The following is a 21193-nucleotide window of genomic DNA, read 5'->3' as shown; positions in this document are numbered from 1 at the left end:
TTTATCTATGAACCAACCAACCAGCCAGCCGATTAGTCATAGTTTCGTCTTATGTGTGTTTTCATTTTTCAAAAACAAAAAAAAACATCTGTTTGTAAAATAAATGAAGAACTTAAAAAAAAACCTGAATGGGCAGAGGCCGGCCGGGGTGAGGAATTACAATGTTCGTTTTGATTGAAAATTTTTAGCTATAAGATACTTTTTTTATAGCTAGATGTTAAGAGCTAGACTTTTTTAAAGGTCGTGGTCGGGAAAGGTTGTTTTTGTTGCAGATATAGAAATGATTTGTTTTTGGAAACTACACATAAGAACAACTTATCATATATTGTTATCGAGTATCTATGATTTATTTTTATAGATAGGTACCTATCCACAAGCTAGAGTTGGTACAAAATAACTGAGGTAATCTCTGACGTTGATAGATAATAAATTTAATATCATAGGGTGCAAGGGCACACGTCACACTTTTAATTTTGAATCATTGTTCTAGAGACTATTTTTATGAATTTGTTTTGTGTATGTTTATTTCTTGACAACAATTTTTAACAAAAAAGAAAGAAAAAGCTGTATCTTCAATAAAAAATCTCTTTTTTTTTAAATAATTATTCAGCAATGTTTTTGAAACGTTTTTTTTTTGGCGCAGTGCCTTTTGATAAGCTCGGCACACTTAGAAGTAGATACCTAAAAGCCGTTTGCTTTAACCGTGTAATCAATAAATTGTAGATACCAAAAACAAAATTGACCTGTGGTGTTACCTAATCTAAGAGTGCACTAAACGAAATGGATCTGTGTCGACGAAAACTTAAAATTGAAGTCTCAATCCACCAAAATAATGTATTTATACTGGCATTAATCTGGATTTAATCCCTGCTACCAATTTTTTTTTTCACGAGTACAAAACCATTTGCTAGCAATTAACAAATTTTTAAAGAACAATTATTGCCCTGAAAAATGCTTATCTGAATAGGTCTCCTCCATTCGTGACAATACTCGCATGCAGGAATGGTTGAGAACTGTAAGTAATTAGCTCCTAGTACGTTAGAAGCTGCAGAGCCGCGAAATATAATTAAATTTCAAGCAGAAGATTGATAGCACAGAAGTTAAGTTTTTAGAATCATATACATATGATATTCAAATCCTTTCTTTCTTTGGAACTTCAAAGGTAACGTATGAGAAAGACAATAAATTCGGTACAAGAACATTGTTCAATATCTTTTTTCAGAAGACACCACTTTCTGTTAACTTTAAACCAAAATCTATCTTTAATGCCAATAAATATGAAAGCAACTTTTATCGAGGAAATAGAATGGTTTTCAGGCTAGGTATGTGCATCACGTGGACTAAGCCAATTTAATGGAATTGCCACAAGCTTTAACAAAATATTGGACCTTATATTCTTTTCCGACACACTCAGTCCTGATATTGCTGTAAATTCAGCCAATACTAGTCTAAGAAGACCGACATCACCCAGCATTAGACCCATCTTTTAATTTAAATATATGTAATGTTACTAATTGCTCCAAAGATAATCTTGAATTTAACTTTAAAAAATGCAGACTTAATGAACTTTTCAACCTGTTATGTAATGTTAACTGGAATCATTTGTTTAAGAACTGTGACATTAATGCTAAGTGCTATAAATTCAACTGTTTTCTCTTTAACTTTTTTTATGAGACCAGACCATTGCGAAAACCCTGCAATATTTTTAAATTTCCTCCATGGTTTGACTCTTGCCTAAAAAACTTAAAAAATAAAAGAAGCAAGGCCTGGATTAAATATAATAAAACAAAAGCTGATAATGATTTGGTAATATACAATAAGCTAAGAAATATGTATATTGACTATTCAGGTATTCTATATAATAACTTTATTTTAAATACTGAAACCGACATAAAAAAAACAATCCAAAAAACTATTGTAGGTATGTTAATAGTAAGAGAAATACTGACGGGTATTCAAACTGCATGAAAAAATTTCAAATATGTTTTCAATTTTTTTCAAAGATGCTTTCGAAGTAGCGAACTCCTGTCAAACTTCTGATTTGTTGGCCCTCTCACAAAATTTCCCTCATTTGAATTAAATTAGTCTTTGGTTCTCTGAAGATGAAATCGTTCGCAAAGCCTCAGAACTTGAAGTTTGTTATAGCCCTGGTCCAGATGGTGTACCTTCTTATATTTTGAAAAAACTATTTATCCTATCTTCTTTATATTCGTTTTAATGAATCGCACAAATCTTCAATTTTTCCTGAAATTTGGAAGAGTTCGTACATAACACCTATACATAAAGAGGGTAGTAAAAATGAAATAAAAATTATTGTCCCATTGCAAAACTGTCCGTCATCCCTAAGTTACGAGGGGCGTTCAATATATTCTCGGTATCGATATGAAGGAAAATGTGAATTCAATTTAAATTGTTTTTATTTTTCAATATAATCTCCCCTAACATCAATGCATTTCTTACATCTTGAGATAAGCTTTTTTAAACCCTCAAAAAAATAAGTTTCCTCTTTCCCTGCAAAATACCCATTTATTGCCGACTTGAGTTCTTCATCATCCGAAAATCTTTTTCCACGAAGACATTTTTTCAAATCCGGAAACAGGAATTAATCACTAAGGGCAAGGTCTGGACTTTAGGGTGGATGTTGAATTTCTTCAAAACCACAATCTCGCACAGCAGCCTTGGAAAATCGCGCCGTGTGAGCAGGAGCGTTGTCATGAAGAAGCAACACACCCGCTGCGAGTTTACCCCGTCTTTTCTTTTTAATTTCCTCCCGCAAATTATGCAAAGTGGAAGCGTAGGATTTGGCGTTGATGGTTTCACCTTTTTTTTGTACTCAATGAGTAAGATTCCCTTTGAGCCCCAAAAAACTGTGGCCATGAGCTTCCTGGCAGACGGAGTGACTTTAAACTTCTTCGGGGGTCTGTTCCTTTTTTATGCCACTGCATGGGCTCTTGTTTGCTTTCAGGGCTATAGTGGTGAACCCATGTTTCGTCCCCAGTAGCAATCCCATGCATAACACCGTCCGCGTTCTCACTACACATCTCCAAAAGCTCTCTACAGCATAAAATTCTCACTTTTTTCTGAGGCGCTGTGAGCATTCGTGGCACCCACCTTGCACTGACCTTTGAAAGGTTAAGATGGTCATGAAGGATGGTGTGAATGGTACCAGTCGAAAGCTTGGTGATCTCTGCCATAATTTTCACCTTTATTCGGGCATCCTCGAGAACAAGTTTTTCGACTTCTTTGATGCTTTCTCCCGTGCAAGCACTAGCCGGGGCACCGGAGCGGGGTTCGTCTTCAATGCTCTCTCTGCCTCTCTTGAACTCACTTGACCACTTTTGCACAGTTGATAATGAAGGTGCGGAACCCTGGTAAACTGCCACCATTTCTTCATGAATAGTTTTTTGACTTTTTCCTTGCTTAGTAAGAAATTTAATTACAGCGCGATGCTCAATTTTCACCATCATCGTCTCAGTTGCCATTATGATTCTGTTTAAATAGAGATTTAACGGTAAATAATAATCACATTTATATGAAATTTTACATGAATGCACTAAAATAATAGTATTTCTTGATAAATAAGTCAATTTATATATATAACCACAGCTTCACCCGATACCGAGAATATATTGAACGCCCCTCGTATTTGAATCCATTATTTGTAAAGTCATATCGTTTAATTATAAGTCTATTATTTGTGACACTCAACATGGTTTTATTCAAAATAAGTCAACAATTACTAACCTCTTTCATTTAAGTTCTTTTTGTTTAGATTCGTTTGAAAAAAGGAAACAAGTTGACTGTGTCTTCACAGACTTCAGTAAGGCCTTTGATAAATTGTTCCATAAAACATTAACTTCCAAACATAAATCCCAAGGCTTTAACGATAAATTTGTTAGTTGGGTTTCGTCGTACTCATTTAATAGATCATGCAGCGTACTTTTTAGGAATGAGCGGTTATCATATTTTTATACCAACTCTGGCGAACCACAAGGTAGACACTTGGGACCTTTACTGTTTATTTTGTACGTTAACGACTTACCTTCTATTATACAACACTCATCTGTTTTAATTTACGCTGATGACATCGAAATTTTCAAACGTATTGATTCACTTGACAACTGTTTACTCCTACAAGATGATTTTAATAGTTTTCGTGAATGGTGTTTTATAAATAAGATTTTACGAACAATAGACAAATGTAAATCAGTGTGTTTTACACGCAAACGAAATGTTTTGACATTAAATTATCAATTAGACTCTTTTTATTTGACTAAACTCTCTACTTTCTCTGACCCAGGTATTATTCTTGACTCTAAATTAACTTTTACAAATCATTATGACTATATTATTGAAAAAAAAATAAGACACTCGGATTTATAGAACGGTTTTCACATGATTTTCGCGACCCTTATATTCGTTAACTTCTTTATATAACATTTGTAGGACCAATATTGGAATATGGTTGCATTATATTTGCTCCCTGTAGTACACGTAGCATGATGGTTATTGCGTTGGACTGTCATGCCAGAGGTCTTGGGTTCTATCCCTGCCTATGCCAACTAAAGTCTTTTCACGGGTACTGCCTCTTGCGAGGAATTGACAAATTCTCCAAGAGTAACTCTAGTCATGAAAAAGTGCTTTCTCAAAATTAGCCGTTCGTATTAGGCTTATAAACTGTAGGTCCCCTCCATTCCTGAAAACATTACTCGCACACAGGAATGGTTGAGAGTTGTAAGTCAGTAGGCCCTAGTTCTCAACGGACTGTTGCGCCACCCAATTTCAATATGGGCTCCCTTTTATTTAGTCCATATAACAAGGAGTACAAAGAAGATTCATGCTCTTCTGGCTCAATTTCTTCCCATGGTCCAATAGGCTCGAACTTCCACCCTACAATCATAGGCTTACGCTCATAAATCTTCCATCGCTTTCTAAACACAGAGAGTACATTCAGCTATGCTTTATTATAGAATTAATCAATGGGTCAGTCATATCACCATCAATTTTGGAACAATTAAACTTTTTTAATAGCCGTTCAAGTATTGGAAGACAAGTTCCTTTACGTTCTATATCAAGCAGATCGAACTATGGTAAAAACAGTCCAAAACAACCAATTGATTTAAGTTTACAACAAGTATTACTTTTTGGTACATTCCGTAAGCGATTATTTTAAAAGTAAAACATTTAAAGTAAATTTTTGCATTACTTCAGTTTAGCTTTTTTTCCAAATTGCTTAAAGCATTGTAAATCTATAAATCTAAGAATAAATGTAATATTAGTTTAAAGTTCTAACGTTAGTTTGCTTAATAAATTCAATAAATAAATAAATCACTCTGTGGAATGATCTCCTTCTGAAACGATAGTAAACTCTAATCCTGGAAGAAACCCAAGTGGAGTAGACATTTCGATTTTCTACAATTACACCTATTACCTTTTTTAATTCTTTAGAAAGAAATCATATTCGACTTATGTTTAAAATTGATAGGCAACATATATGTACAGGGTCCGGCACTTTCAATTTTTCACCAAACCTAAAATTGTATTTATAAATGCGTTCTTTTGAAACCAGTCAACAAAATATTAATTACCTAAGAAATCGCATCAGTCAAGTGCGGTCAATTTTTGTCAAAATAATCCTGCAGGAGTTCGAAAAACTTCTCTAAAGTATTTAATGTGGAACTGCTTAAATGTATTGGGTTATTATCTCTGGCTCGTTTAGGTAAACTCATGCTTTTAGATAGAACCGTAAAAATCAATCACATGATTACAAATCCGGTGATCGAGGGGTTATTCCACATCTCCTCACAATGAAATCAGACGTCCAGGAAAGTTTTCTTTTAAAAACCCATTGTTGGTCTCGGTGTAAGGCAAGTCGTCACATCTTCTTGAAACAATACAGTATTCAAGTTCAAGTGAAACCATACAGTTCAAGTCGTCTTCTCAGTTTTCAGGGAACAACAAAATCACGCATCATCAAACCTACCATTTTTAAGAAAAAAGTAGGGACCAATAATAAAGTATGTATCGACTAATGCTACACCAAACAGTCACCTTCTGGAAAGGGCGTTCATGGAGTTCTTGTTTGGTTTCAGAGGGACAATAAGGAAAGTTATGTTTCTTTATCACTTCTGATAAATAATAGTGGGCTTCGTCGCTAGATATTAATGGCTCGTTTTAATGAGCGTGCTGCAAAAAAAAACACGATGTGCAATCGCCACCGCTCCATGGTTACTGTAATGGCATTTCGCAACGAGTCGATATTGTCCATACTCATAACAAAACGGTTTCCCCCAACTTCGCTTCACGCACGTTTTAATCTTCTATAGCACGCTGCCGGAATCTATATAAAGGTTGGTGTTAAACTATTTTGAAATTTCTATTCAGTAAAGTTTGGCAATTTATAATAAATCGTGTGACGCTTAAACAACGCTTCAAAATTGTGGGAATTTAATTTGAAAAAAAAAATATATATATATTTGCTAAGTTCATCAAGTTCTTCTTGTATTTTATTGCGTTTAGTGATAAAGCTCATTTAATTTTATTTTCCGTTGACTGACTCTTGTTCGTACGATTTATAATAAAAATATTAACATTTCTTCTTGGTAATGTTGTTGATATTTTACATGGTTTTTTAATATTTGTATAAAAAGCTTTCGTGTAAAAAAGCCAGGAATGCAATTCTTAAATATTTCCAACATTATACGCCAAGTTGTTTATGTTTTTCCGTTTAATATTGACAACTTAAGTCTAGGACAACCTGCTAAATGTCTTATTAATTTAGTCTTTAGACAATAAGACAGACAAATTCATATTTGGTTTTATATTAACGTCCTTAATTTCATTGAGTTTGTGTGACCAGTTTCCGTCTTAAGACCTTTTTGTCTAACGTCAAAGAAATATCAGTATTGTTTTAAGTTCATTTTTGTACCCTTTATTATTACAAAAATACTTTGAAATGTTTTACTCTTCTGAAAATTGTTAACAGATTCAAGAATTTTGTCTAGTATGTAAACTTAAATGGAACGAAGATCCTGAACTTAAACTATGTACAAACTGATTTCTTCAATTTTTTAGAAGCTGATCATAACTTAGCGGCTTATTTTGGCGACTTTTAAGTAGACACCACAGTAGTACTCTAGGACTTCCATGAAATGCAACAAAAAACAAAACATTTATTAACTGATCCGAAGATAAATTTTATTAAAACATAAATTCGGCTAACTGGGCAAGCAAACGTTCCACTTTAAAGTTTAATTGATAAATAAATATTTATTTAAATGCCGACAGGTACAATTTGATTGCTTAGTTTTTGTCTAAATTGATTTGAACACCTTGTTCTTGTTGTTTCTTAATTTCGGAAATAACAAAATCCTTAAACTTCGCATAAGCCTCATCGATTATATCATTCAAAATGATTATGTCAAAATTTCCGGGCTCATTGCCGAAATGAATTTCCTTTTGGGCGGAATCCAAGCGCTTTTGCAGTGACTCTTCGGTTTCAGTGTTGCGCAGCAACAATCGCTTTTTCAATTCCTCTACAGAAGGTGGATTATTGAATACCAAAATAGGATTCAGATCGGATTTCTTTATTTGCTTAACTCCCTCCATTTCAATGTCCAACACGCACACCTTCCCCTTGTCCTGGACATCATGAACAGACGCCTTGCTAGTGCCATACATATTCCCTCCGAAACAAGCCGATTCAATGAATTCGTCATTTGCTATAGCCTTTTCCATGTGATCGCGAGTGACATAGTGATAGTCGATGCCATTGACCTCTCCCGCACGTGGTTGACGGGTAGTGTGTGACACACTAAAGCCAAATGTATTAGGGTATTCAGCAAATAATCGCTTGAGCAGGGTGCTCTTGCCCGAACCAGAAGGTCCACAGATTACCAGTGGTCGAGGTCCAACAGTTGCTGCTGCTGCCATTTTGCTGAAATCTACAAAAGGGCATTTGTGAGCATGTTTTTGAGAACATTCGTTGGTTTGATTTGATTTGATATTTTGGAAGTGATAATTACTATGAAATAGTGTTTGAAATAGTCGCATAACTGTTGTGGTGGGTATTGGTGATTTATATTTTGATATTATTGAAAAGCTGTATATTAGACTAGCTCCACAATTTTCATCACACCGTTAAGCACCGTCTCAGTTTTGCACTTGTAGGCTCGCTACATCATCGAGAATAAGAAAAAATCATAAACCTCATGTTAGATGAAACTAAACACAAAAAATCATTTAAAAAAAACACATTTTTTAAAGAAATTAAAAGCAGTTTGTACATAGCATTGTTTAAGTTTCAATTATGAAGATGAATATTTTATGTAATAATAGTTTAGCTTGATGAGTTTCTATTTTTAGGCATCCAAAATAATGATTTAAGAAATGATATTTATAAAGCGACTTGCAACATGCTTCTGGTAGACTGCCCTTCTACAAGGCATCGACTTGATGTGGTGACTCACGAGACGCACTTATTGAAGATCTTAATTCATACCAAAAAAAAAGGTTTGTGAGTTACCCAAGTTATTTTTTTTTATAGGTTTAAGACTGCAAAAGAGTTGTGTATAAATTATAGCTGCATTACGTCTAATGTCTCAAACAATTGTAAACTTTTTCTATTGCCTGAAATTCAAGTATTTAGTTTTAAAAAATATACACATTTTTAACGGTAATGTCTTTCTTTTTTTTCAAAACTGGAATATGGCACATGCACAATCTTCCAAAGAACCGTCCAATTACTAAGATGATATTGGCATATTTGGAAGATCAAAACGTGATGTCAGCGGCGCATTTTTCAACATTGCGACGGAAGCGAAGAAAATTGTGTGAAGTGGTCGAGTATATGCTTTTATCAAAAAAGGACATTGAACGACGACATCATAGGTATAACTTTGATTTAGTTAAGGGACACCACTATAAATTTAGCCTTCTTTGGATTTTGGACAGAATGGAATTGAGTAGTAAATTCCTCTCTCGACAGCTTGCTTCGAGTGATTTGTTGGGCCCGTATGTATAGATGGAGAGTGGTGGTGTAGATACAACGACGAACTGCACGGGCTATACACTGTACCCCGACACTGATTTGGTTAAATGAATATATGTGCAACGGCTTAGATGGCTGGGTTATGTAGAGAATGAACATCAACGCTCCAGCCTGAAAGGTCTTTCAATCCAATCTTGAAGGACACCGCAATTGAGAAAGCCCGCGACTCAGGCGGCGCACGTAGGTGGGAAAGAAAGAAAGAAGACAGCTGGCTAGGGACCGAGCTGGTTGGAGACGCATGTTGGTTGATGACCACGATTGTAGCCTAACTTTAAATAAGTAAGTATATGAAAATTGCTTCATAGCCATTCCTGACTAGAATCCATCTTAAGGGATGGATCAGAATAGTCAAGTGCTTGTTGGAAAACGTGGGTTTGTTAAAAAGTTTGATAATTTTATTTTAAACGGTAGAAAACTTCTGCCCATGCTTTTGACTCCTTTTCTCACAGAAATTGACTGGATTCGAATATCAAACCCTTGGTTTATAAATTGTGGTCTATCTTAAAAGCAAAGGTTTGCTCTTTTGATCACAATAGATTTAGCCATTGTAACGCACCTTGACCCGCGCTGTTACCATCTTCTGCCAATACTTACTACTATGTAAATTAATGATCTGTTTTTAAAAAGCGAGTACATGTAGAATAGCCTAGGGTAGGTTAGGTTGAAGTGGATGTCCAAGATGGAAACGGACACAATTTGGCCACACAATAGCCCATTGTGATACCTCATAAATTTGAGGCTTCCTCCTAAACTCAATGGAACCAGTTTGAGTCGTTTACAAAACGTGATTTAGATCGTTAAAGAAGAATTCTCCTAGGTAATTCTTGCGTTTTCGAGCCAGAGCAGGGCATGTACAGAGAAGATGAAGAATTGTTTCCTCCTCTTCCTCGTCCATACAGCTTCTGCAAAAGTCATTTAAGAATACGCCTAGTCGCGTGGCGTGCACCTATTATCGAGCTTATATGCGATCTGCTTAGAGATAGCAAGCACCTTACGTTTTAAATCCAGTGTTGACCAGATATTTTTTGTGACCTGATGGTGATGTTGTTCCACCTGGTGTCTGTCCTCCTCACAGGCATTAGCAACAGTTTACATCTAGCGATTGGTATGTCAGTATGTGCTAAACGTGGTAGGATGGGCTGCACTGTAATGTTCCTGGAATGTCTCTATGGCCCGGCACCCAGCAAAGGTGAATATTGAATTGTTGTGCCATCTCCATTAAAGATGATCGACAGTTATGGACTGTTATAGAGTTTGTGGAGACAGAGTCCAGTGATAAGATAGCAGCCTGACTATCTGAGAAAATGCGGAAATCAGATGTTGATATCACGTTTTCTTTAAGCCAAGACAAGACTTCTTTTATTGGAAAAACGATTGGAAAGGCGGAATGAGAGACTTAATTTCAGTCGTTTAGAGTACACACCTCCGCCAACCCCTTATTTTGGGAACCTAATATCTTCAATAAGTTTAATACAAGATAAATATCTAAATATATGAGGACAATCTACACAACCAAGTCTTTCGAGGATCATTGGAAAATATAATGAAATTAATTTTAACGTAAGGTTGAAGAAAACATAAGTCACTTGGTTATGAAAAAGAGTTACTAATTCTGACTCAATTTAGATAGCCGCTTGTTTGAGGCGTTTTTTCACAGATTTTCTATTATAACCTCAAAATTAAGACTAAAAGTTAGTTATTTTTGAAATAAAAAAATAAACAGAAAATTAGTTCATTTATTCTAACAATTTTGCATAAAACAAACTCTCTTTCAACTTGAAACCTGGCGTTGTTACTTTTTTCAAGTGCTTAACAATTTTGTTTACCCATCGATTACACAAGTTTCTTTTCTCAAAATTGATTGGAAAGCATTTTGTGTTTCATCAGGTCCTTTTTCTATTTTTTGTCTAATTTTAATCAATATCAAAACAATTTAAGTAACAAACAACAAAACAATTTTTTTCAATGTTAAAAAGTTCATAATTTGTAATGCCGATTGCGAGACAACGCCATCCAGCTGTGCACCCCAAAGAATCGGGCGTCCTGGCCTACACCATTAATCCAGCGTAAGTAGGGTCTGCCACTTTATTGCCTACCACAATTTACTTCAAATGATTTTCTTCTTTACTCATACGAGCTAGGTGTCCAGCCCACCGGAGTCTACCGAACTTAATTTGTATGATAATATCGTCCCATCACAATTGCGATTGACATTTTACTAAAACACATCAAAACGACAAAGCTTTTGGAGCAAAATTGGTAATTGAACGAAACATAATTTGAACCTTCATTTTTTACCCTTTTTCCTATTATATTGAAAATAGTTTTACTTATAGGTCAACTATTGTAAAAAGTGGATTTTCATTAGTTTTGTTAAAACTACAACCGCAATAACATTGAATATCCAACCTTTTTCACTATATAACAGACAGAAAAAGACAACAGAACTTTGTGTATCACCAAAACTCTGGCGAACCGATCACATACGATCAACGATCTAATAAGGCAAGATATTTGGGTTTCTTGATGCCCTTCTGATTTAGCTACTATGATTCCCAAATTCGTCCATGGCTTGAACATAAATTCTATCTCTGGTTTTTCGGTATCATTAAAAATATTTGCTCACAATAATCACCTTTGAAATGTTGGTCCTAAGCCCCTTAAAGCTTGAAGGCGAAGTCATTGACTATGTCAGTACTGCCAGAAATTAAGGGATAATTTTCAATCGTACCCTTACATGGAACGACAACCTTAATAATGCCATTGGAAAAGTCTATGGTAGTCATCGTGCTTTTCAGTTCAGTCGAAGTTTCATCTCTGCTAAAACCAAATTGCTACTTGCCAACACACTTTGACTACCCCTTAAGTTGTATGCATGTTAAGTTTTTTGCAACTTGGACTCTGCCACTAGCCGCAAATTAAATGTTGCATATAATAACATTACCCGTTACGTCTATAATCTGCAACGATATGACCAGTGACCAAATATCGAACTTTGCACAACGTATATCTGGCTGTAGTCTTGACAGTTTACTAAACTTCCGATCGGTGAGCTATCTCCATGTAATCAATCATTCACACTCAACAACCGGATTATCTACATAACAGGCTGAACTTCCCTAGTTTCTTAAGGTCTTTTGTCCTTATACAACCTCGATTTAAATATCTCACTACTCATCGTCATTTGTTTGTCCATGTTAGACGCCTTTGGAACTCCCTGTCCACCGCGATGAGAAGTATAAGAAGCTCGAATAGGTTTAAATCTTTAGTTTTCAATTATTTGGCAAATCATTGAAAATATTTATTAGGTAAGTCCTCATATTTCTTTTTTATTTGCTCTTTTTTACATTTTCATGATAAATTATATATTTGTAAATAGACCCTCTCTTTTTTTATTTAAAATTAAAATTTTATTTAAAATAAATTAATTTAAAAGCTGCAAAACTTTATAAGACTTATGTCCTACTTTGTAAGAGATTTTGAAATAAATAAATATAAATATAAAAAAAATAATGGGTGACAATAAGGGCTATCCTTAACTTTTCAAATCTTTAAATATTGAAACGTCAAATATGTTAGTTTTCAAATTACTTTGAAAAGTTGAAACTTGTAGGCATTTCTAAATTTTGTCTATGGGTAAAATTGCGAGGGAAATTCCTTTAACCAAGTTACTTAAAAACTGTCATAATTAATTTTGTTTACCCTTTATTACCGTTATTTTAAAGAATTTTGCATTCCTCCACTCAAGCAATTCTACCTTATAATTCGCGCTTCCAGGAATAAATAAATAATTTAGGAGGCGAAATAGTCCGTAGACAGCCAGGGCTCGCGTACACTAAAACCGAATCATCTTCCGATATCGGGTCGAAACAATTTGGACGACCGTTCGACTGCATACACTGCTTCCGACCGCGGACGATATCGGTCTGGAGTCTGAATTTGTGAAGCTTGGTTTAATATGGGTAAATGAAATATTTATGCAAACAAAAGAACTGAAGATTTGAAATATTTCTTTTCATAAACCCTTTCAAATCTTTGAGAAGTAAAACTTTGATTTTGAGTTATAGGCACCGATTTTTCATAGAGTTTTTTATGTCGTTGTGACTTGGGTATCTCAGGTTGGGATTCTGTGGAGGATAACGGCGGGGAAGCAGGCTTTGATACATTTGGCTGGGACTCCATATTTCATTTGTTTTGCTTAAAATAAAAGTAAGCCCAACAAGACTTTTTGTTTTCGGCCGCAGCACCAGATCTTCCAGCTCCATTGCACTTGGTGTACTCTTTTTGGAATTGGTTCCTCAAAATACTCTAAATAAAATAAATAAATTGGGTGGCGCAACAGTCCATGAAGATCCATTCAACCATTCCTGTGTGCGAGTAATGTTGTCAGGAGTTTATATGCCGATTCCGAACGGCTAATTTGAGAAAGCAATTTTTCATGACAAGAGTTACTCTTGGAGAATTTGTCAATTCCTCGCAACAGGCAGTACCCGTGAAAAGAGTTTAGATGGCATAGGCAGGATCGAACGCAAGACCTCTGGAATGACAGTCCAACGCACTAACCATCATGCCACGGGTACTACAAAATACTCTACTTTTTCTTATATCCGGAAAAGTCAGTTCCATCTCTAAAGAAACTTCGGCCCATAGCTGTTCAGCAATGTCTCTGTTGTTATAAGTTTTTGAAAATGTATGCCAGAGAGGTGGGCTGTTGTGAATACAATTAATTAATTGTTCGTTAGTTTTTTTATATTTTTTATCCCTGAACTTTATGGTATGAATTGACCCAAAAACGGACGAAAAATTCAAACATGTTTGGATTATGCCAGTTGATCGGTTTCTATCGGGCGTTATCGGACTTAATGGGTCGATGCCGTTTTCAGTGGTGTACACGCTCTCTTTTCTTTCTAGACAACGCCCGAGCGAATAAAATCTTTATGACAATTCATATGACGTCCAACGCACTAACCACCACAGATTCTACTAGGTCTCCAGGAATACTCATCACCTAGAACACTTTTTTTTCATACTACCATAGACATGCATTCTTTAGCCGTACTACGCGAATGTGTGGAATGCTTTACCACACTTTTTGACATTGTTAAGGAATTCAAAACTTAAGACAATCGACACATTATTCAAAGCGCCTTTGTTTTTGCTTAGGATTTCGTGTTCCATATCTAGGAGTATCTACAGGAGTAATTTCGTACAACCTTATCGTACATTGATCATTTTATCTCTCGTTTGGGTAACACACGATCCCGAATCGGGGATTTTGCCGTATCGTCGATTTTACCGTATAAGCCAGTGTCAATAAAATTTAAATGAGTATATTCAGACGATACGGCATTTAACAGTATACTGTAAATTTGCCGATTAGGTCGATTTTGTCTCTGCAAATCGTTTTCGATCGTACGGTAAAAAAACCGATTCGGCTTATCGGGGCAATGTTTTTATAGACAGTGCGTTTAGACGATTCGATATTTTGATCGATAGTGCGTCATTTTTCGTCTGGGCTACTGTCGAATAATTTATTGCTAGTATAAAGTCGTAGTGAGTCGTCGGTGTAGGGTTGAGTACGATGTACGATTAAATAACAGTACCGTCTGAACACTCCAACCAAAAGACACCGAATCGAGAAAATATCCGATACGGTGAAAATATCGAATTGTGTGAACGGGCTCTAAGATTTAATTAATTAGATCAACAATTACTGATCATTACACGAACTACATAATATTCTCTTTAAATAAAAGCCTATGATTCAGTCAACTCTTTTTGGTCATTGCTCTTGCAATTCCACAAACTTCACAATCCCAAAATATAAACTGATTTTAAAAGATTCCTTAATTTCCCTCGCAAACTTAATACATTCTGTATATTGGTATAATATTGGCCTAGGTCCACCGAAAAAAATGATTATTCTAATTTTTTTCTTTTTTTAAATGTTTGAGTATTAGGTACACAGTTGTGAGTGCCTGCCTAAACAACCCCAACGTGCAGACAAAAGTCCCATACATCATTATTTCTCTGAAATACATCTGTATTCTCAGAAATATAATCAACTTAATACCTCAGCTATAAATTTTTCAATTTTACGACCCTATCCAAATTAAATGGAACTAAATTTGTTTTCTTGGCATAAACTAAACTAAAAAGATACAAATTTATAGATAAGTATCTTTGGTATTTTAAAAAGGAATTTGTAGTATTTCTTCGCAGCCAAAACTTTTGAAACAATCCATTGTCATCCAATATTTGGAGACATTCCATTGTAATCCAAAATGTCGCCTTGTCCTTTAACAAGGTAAACATCTAAAGCCGATTGCGTCTTCGACAACTAGGTACACTTTTACATGCAGTATCCAAACCTAAACCTTAAATAAAATATAAAAGTCAGCCTAATGCCTGACCCTTAGTTTTTATTATGTACCATACTCAAGCTTAACCAAAAACCCAAATCTAATAGGGATCAACAGACTGAAATTGAACAAACAATCAATAATCAATCAACTCCGAGCAATAACAAGTAATAATGAAATAAAAATATCAACTACAACAACAACAAAAAAGAAGAAAAATAACAACATATGTAGGTAATGTCTAAAAACAAAAAAGAAACCATGAATAAAAATATTAAAACAGCGCGAAAGCGAATGCGCGCTCTTTTAAACGCTTTTGCTTCATTTTGTAAATATACCTAGGCTAGGCTAGGAGTAGCTAGTACCTCATATCGTATCGTATCGTAGCTATACTGATGAAAACTGAAAACTGAACTGATACTCAAAAAAATACAACTTCTCTTCAATAAGTTCTAAAATTAGAAAAATTCGTGACAACATCGTTAACCAATTGAAATGCTTATGATTTTTTTTCCCATGCTAGGATTGGAGCACAACGAGAACCAAAACGAGAACGAAAATGAAAATGAAGCAGAGCTCCTCGTCCTCCGGCTCCTGCTGCGGCTCCGGCTGAAGCAGCACCACAAAAATTAAATTCTCTTATAATATATGAGACTGCGACCAGCAATAGGTAGTTGTTTTCATTTTGCATTACGACGATTATAAATTATACGAGTACATTTTTCTATTTTCACTTTTTTTCCTTTAAGTTGGCATTTTACTATAATAATAAAAGTTTTGAACAATAAATTTTGTACTTACTTTGTTGAGAGTTAATCGGTGGTATGGAATATGGTAAATTGCACTTGGAGCAGACACAGACAAGAGTTGAGGAACTTTTTCTTATAAAAAGTATTTTAGTTTTTCGCAAGAAAAGATTTTTAAGAAATATTATATTGGTTAGGTTGAAAAAAAGTAAAAATCAATTTGATTTGAGGCGAAAAAGCACGCACGACATTCGGGACGAGCAAACGGAGCCAACTGAAAGATTGTGTGGTGAATTTGCAGCTGTGTTTAATTTTTCGTATGGAATGGAACAATTTAACAGTGACAGCGGATGTGTTCGTTGAGTTGAGGTCGGAAAAGGGTTTTTTCTTGTAAGTTTAAGATCAAAAGGAAAATCAATTGATTGATTAAAAGTAATTCGCATTTGATTTTTCCACAAAAAAGGGATGCTACGTTAAGAATAATGTTTTTGAGATAGTGAGAAAAAAACGAAATGCAGAAGGACTGTATTTCTGTACTGTAGGAAATTTGAGAAATTTAGAAGTAAAAATTTTAGTGAAGACGAACATAGCATCTACATCTGCATTATAATGGTTATACGTGTATCTGCACTTTGAAGTTTTGCGGAGAGAGGTTATAGTAAAGATGAACATGTTCGTGTAACAAAAACCTTACATCATTCTTCATTTTCTAAATATATTACTTTATAAAATTTTCTACGTTTTGTTACATTTTATTCAAAGGATATTATTTAATATTCCCTTTATTTGTAAGGTTCATGCAAATAATTGCAATGTTTATCTTACATTAGTGATATACTTTTCCGAATATTCGATGGGTTTTTAATATAATAAAGAAATAAAACATTTCTGTCAAAATACAGAAAAGTTCGTTTTCAAGTTGCTCCCGTGATACAAATTTACCAAATTTCCAACGTAAAAAAAGATTCAGAAGAGTTTTAAAGTGTTGATATAAGATAAAGTAAATTCATGTTAGTCTTAAACCTGTAAGAATTAGTATAAGCCTTGAAAAATTGCCCACCGCCAATCACTATTGTACTCTACATATATACATCTATGTCAGCGAAGAACTTCTCCAGATCAATCTACCGTCAACCAGATTGACCATATTGCGATCGACGCCAGACACGCTTCCAGCATCATGGATGTACAAACTTTCCGAGGAGCTAACATCGACTCGGACCACTACCTCGTTTAACCAAGGTAGCACTTCGGATTTCCAGACCCAAGGCAAAACCGGGAGGTGCTGGGAGAAGGTACAACGTCGAACGGCTACAATCGCAAGAGACCGCCAAATTCTTTTCCGACCGAGTTACAAGTAACATCTCTCGAAGTTCTCTGCCGCCAACACAATGTGTCGAAAACCAGTGGCAACATTGCCAAGATGCAATCAGAGAAGCCGCCTCTGATGTGCTGGGTTTCAAACAGCCAAAACCCCTGGTTTGATGAGGAATGTCGGCAGGCAAATGCAGCCTTACAACAGGCAAGCGAAGCAGCGCTGCATAAAAGGACGAGAGCTACTCATGAGCTCTATGAGCAGAAGAGGCGAGAGGAACGCCGACTTCTCAGAAGGAAAAATAGATGGCATGAGAAGCGGGTGAAGCGGGTGAAGATGTTGAGAGGTTTAAAAGCAGGAATGAAGTTCGAAAGTTGTATGAACAGGTGAAACGAAATTTACAGGTACATAAACTTAGAACCGAAGGCTGCAAAGACGAAAGTGGAAACATTATAGTGGAACCGCAGTCAATGCTGAGGACCACTTCTGCAGACTGTATAACGGTGACTACGAACCGAATTCCGCTGTCAGGCTGATCCATTTAACATAGACGACGAAAGCCAACAATCCCGTCCTTCTGACTTAGACGAACTAAAGATTGCCATATCTAAGCTGAAGTCTAATAAAGCCGCTGGAGCGGATGGCTTGCATGCCGAGCTCTTTAAAGAAGCTGGAGATAAGTTGGTTAGGAGCATGCACCAACTTATCTGTAAGATATGGTCGGAAGAAAGCATGCCCGATGAATGGAACCTCAGTATTGTTTGCCCGATCCTGAAAAAAGATGACCCTCCAAACTGCACCAACTATAAGGAATCACTCTACTTAACACGAGCTGTATAGAGCCATGTCTAGTTTTGGCATCCCTGCCAAACTCGTCCGTTTGTGCAGGATGACCATGGAGAATTCACGCTGCTCCATAACGGTTGGAAACAACTTAACAGAATCTTTCGATGTCAAAAAAGGTTTTAGACAAGGTGATGCGCTGTCATGTGATTTTTTTAACATCGTACTTGAAAGAATAGTGCAGAGCTCACACGTCAACACTAGAGGCACTATCTTTCAAAAGTCTGTCCAATTACTGGCATATGCTGATGACATTGACATAATCGGAAGAACTCAGCGTGATGTCAATGGGCCTTTTGTGAGTATTGAGGCATAGGCGGCAAAAATGGGTTTAACGGTTAATGAGGGCAAAACAAAGTACATGCTGTCGTCAAGAAAGGACATACAACACCGACGTCTTGGTCAAAACGTCACAATCCACAGACGTAACTTTGAGGTAGTCAAGGACTTCGTCTACCTAGGCTCCGCTGTAAACGCAGAAAACAATAAAAGCGCTGAGATCAAACCCAGAATATCTTTTTCTAACCGCTGTTTCTTTAGACTAAAAAACAATTGAGTGGTAAAGTCCTCTCTCGAGGGACCAAAGTGTTGCTATATAAGACCCTTATCATGCCCGTCCTGTTATACGGTGCGGAAGCATGGACTATGACAAGAGAAAAGCTGTTCGTGTGGTCTACGGTCCCGTGTGCATCGAAGGGGAGTGAAGGAGAAGATGGAACGATGACCTGTACGGGCTGTACAGCGACGAAAACTTGGCGACCCAACTTGGAGCGCGAAACTGGAGACATCTAGCTAGGGACCGAGCTAGATGGAGAAATTTGTCGGGTGAGGCCCTAGTTCACACAGGACTGTAGCGCCACCTTTAGTAAGTAAGTAAGTCAGCGAAAAACAAAAGAAATATAGCTGAAACTTCACCTGAAGCTTTTAATTCTGAAAAAAGACCGCAGCACTTTGATAAAATGCTTGATAGACTAGTTGGATCTATGAGCAAATCCGAAAGAAAAGTTAGTAAAAACTAAAAGTACCATATCCGCAACCTGGAAAAGATGTTTTTAAAATAACATAGTTGATAACAGTGTAAAATATAAAGTATTTCAAGCTGTATCTGAGTCTGTGATATTGTATGCAGTGCAATCTTGGGGGTACTATCAGTACGAAACCGTTGAGAAACTGCTAAGGTACTAAGTCAAAAAATGTTTCAATCTGCCAAATACAACGCCTAACTATATGATATTTCAAAAGTAGATAAACAATACAGAGCTGTCTGTATAAGCTTAGCTACTGCATCATTCCACAGATCTACATACAGCATTTTAAATCATAATTTGCGTGAAAGAAATTATTTTCACAAAGAAAATTACATCATCTATTTTCAAAATGAGAGGAGAGCATATACGTCTTAATTATATCCCCCACCGTTCTGACTTACCAATTTACTGTAACCTTTGCAACCTATACTCGCACACAGAAATGGTTGAGGGTTGTAAGTCACTAGGCCCTGGTTCACAATGGACTCAATTTATTTATTTATTTATTTGCAACCTATCGGAGAGAGAAGATGTTATGCATTTCATTGGAAGACGCCCTATTTTGAAAGAAATACGAAGAAGTTATCTTGGAAGTAACACATTATCGGAAGAAGAAGTCTTAGCACATCTTAACTGTGAAAACAATTGAAATCACCTTTTTAATTTTTATATCAATGAAGGGTTTTAACAACAAAGCAAATTTGTATTTTTTTACCACAATTATTTTTGTATACATTATGTTCTCACAAATAGAAGCAAACTTTATACTAACTGTTTATTTTAATGTCAATCACGCGGACGGCAAAGCCATGCTTATAGTTTTTTTTTGTAGAATAATTTGTAGTATAAACAAGAACAGAAACAATCTAATCTAAGAAATAAAAATAAATTTTTACTATCATTTAAGAACTATGGAAAAACACTATGTACTTAATTATAGGTACCTTTCTTGTTTTAAAACAATAGTTTTAGGTTATCACTATTTTGTAGCTTTTGTTATAGGCTTTTCACACCAAACCCAAACCTGAGTTTTCGTAATAAGGTTTTAAAAAACCCAAAATCGTTCACACTGAACATTTACACGTTTTCGTTTGAGTTTCAAATTTTGCAAAAACGACTCTCAAATTTCGTATTGATGCATTTATCTACATACTCAACAAATTATAAGAGAAAATGTGAATGGTTTCGAAAAACTGGGTTTCGTTCATGTTTTAATTTCTACTAGTTTTCGACAAGTTTTGTATACAAATTGTGGTTCACGAAAACTTTTGGCAGGTTTTGGGTTTAGTGTGAAAAACTTGTTAGTTTATTTGATCTATTTAATTACACATTTGTGAAGAATTATGTCAAAACTGTACTGCAAAAATGTTATAGCATTTTTAAAAAGGGAAAAAAGTGTTATTACCGCTTCTCTGGTGTATACTTTCCCAATTTTGGGTTTACAAAATGGGAATGGTTAAGAGTTGTAAGTCCTAGTTCTCAACTGACTGTTGCGCCACCCAATTTATTTATGTATCTTTTTACACTTTTAGGCTGAGTTATATTCTAAACTTTTTGTGAAAGGTACAACATTGAGAAAATATTATAAAGCTAGCCATACACGGCAGAGCCAAAGAATTAAATGGACCGGAGCCGCTCTAAAATCAACTGTGTGTGGGAAAACTGCAGTTTTTAGAAATTCAAAAAAAAAACGAGCCTGAGCCAACGAGCCAAGGCTGGACTTTGCCGTGTGTGAGGAATCACGAGTCAACTAGTTTTGTCTGCTATCAATTTTCCGGGTCCGAATGGCTTAGAGCCAATTTGCTCTATACTGTATGGCCAGCAATAGTTAGTAGCACATTTTCTGGAAT

The 21193-nt window shown here is 35.6% G+C and overlaps 2 protein-coding genes across 2 annotated transcripts in view; both read right to left on the bottom strand.

Moving 5' to 3' along the window:
• LOC129943026 (protein phosphatase 1B) overlaps nucleotides 1–16446 on the bottom strand; it is a 77150-nt gene extending 60704 nt beyond the window's left edge. The window contains exon 1 of the mRNA XM_056052227.1: nucleotides 16213–16446. The gene's annotated coding sequence lies outside the window, so the exon portion shown is untranslated. The remainder of the gene's footprint in view (nucleotides 1–16212) is intronic.
• LOC129946308 (guanylate kinase) lies at nucleotides 7303–7932 on the bottom strand. Its single transcript, XM_056056483.1, has one exon. The coding sequence runs from the start codon at nucleotides 7930–7932 to the stop codon at nucleotides 7303–7305; it is 630 nt and encodes a 209-aa protein (XP_055912458.1).
• Nucleotides 16447–21193: the final 4747 nt, after the last annotated feature.

Source organism: Eupeodes corollae, chromosome 1 (assembly GCF_945859685.1).
Source record: "Eupeodes corollae chromosome 1, idEupCoro1.1, whole genome shotgun sequence".
NCBI classification, from domain to species: domain Eukaryota; kingdom Metazoa; phylum Arthropoda; class Insecta; order Diptera; family Syrphidae; genus Eupeodes; species Eupeodes corollae.
This window is presented reverse-complemented; position numbering and strand designations above follow the sequence as displayed.

Excerpts from the sequence above, each read along its gene's own strand:
- LOC129946308 (XM_056056483.1), bottom strand. The coding sequence starts at position 7,932 with ATGGCAGCAGCAGCAACTGTTGGACCTCGACCACTGGTAATCTGTGGA.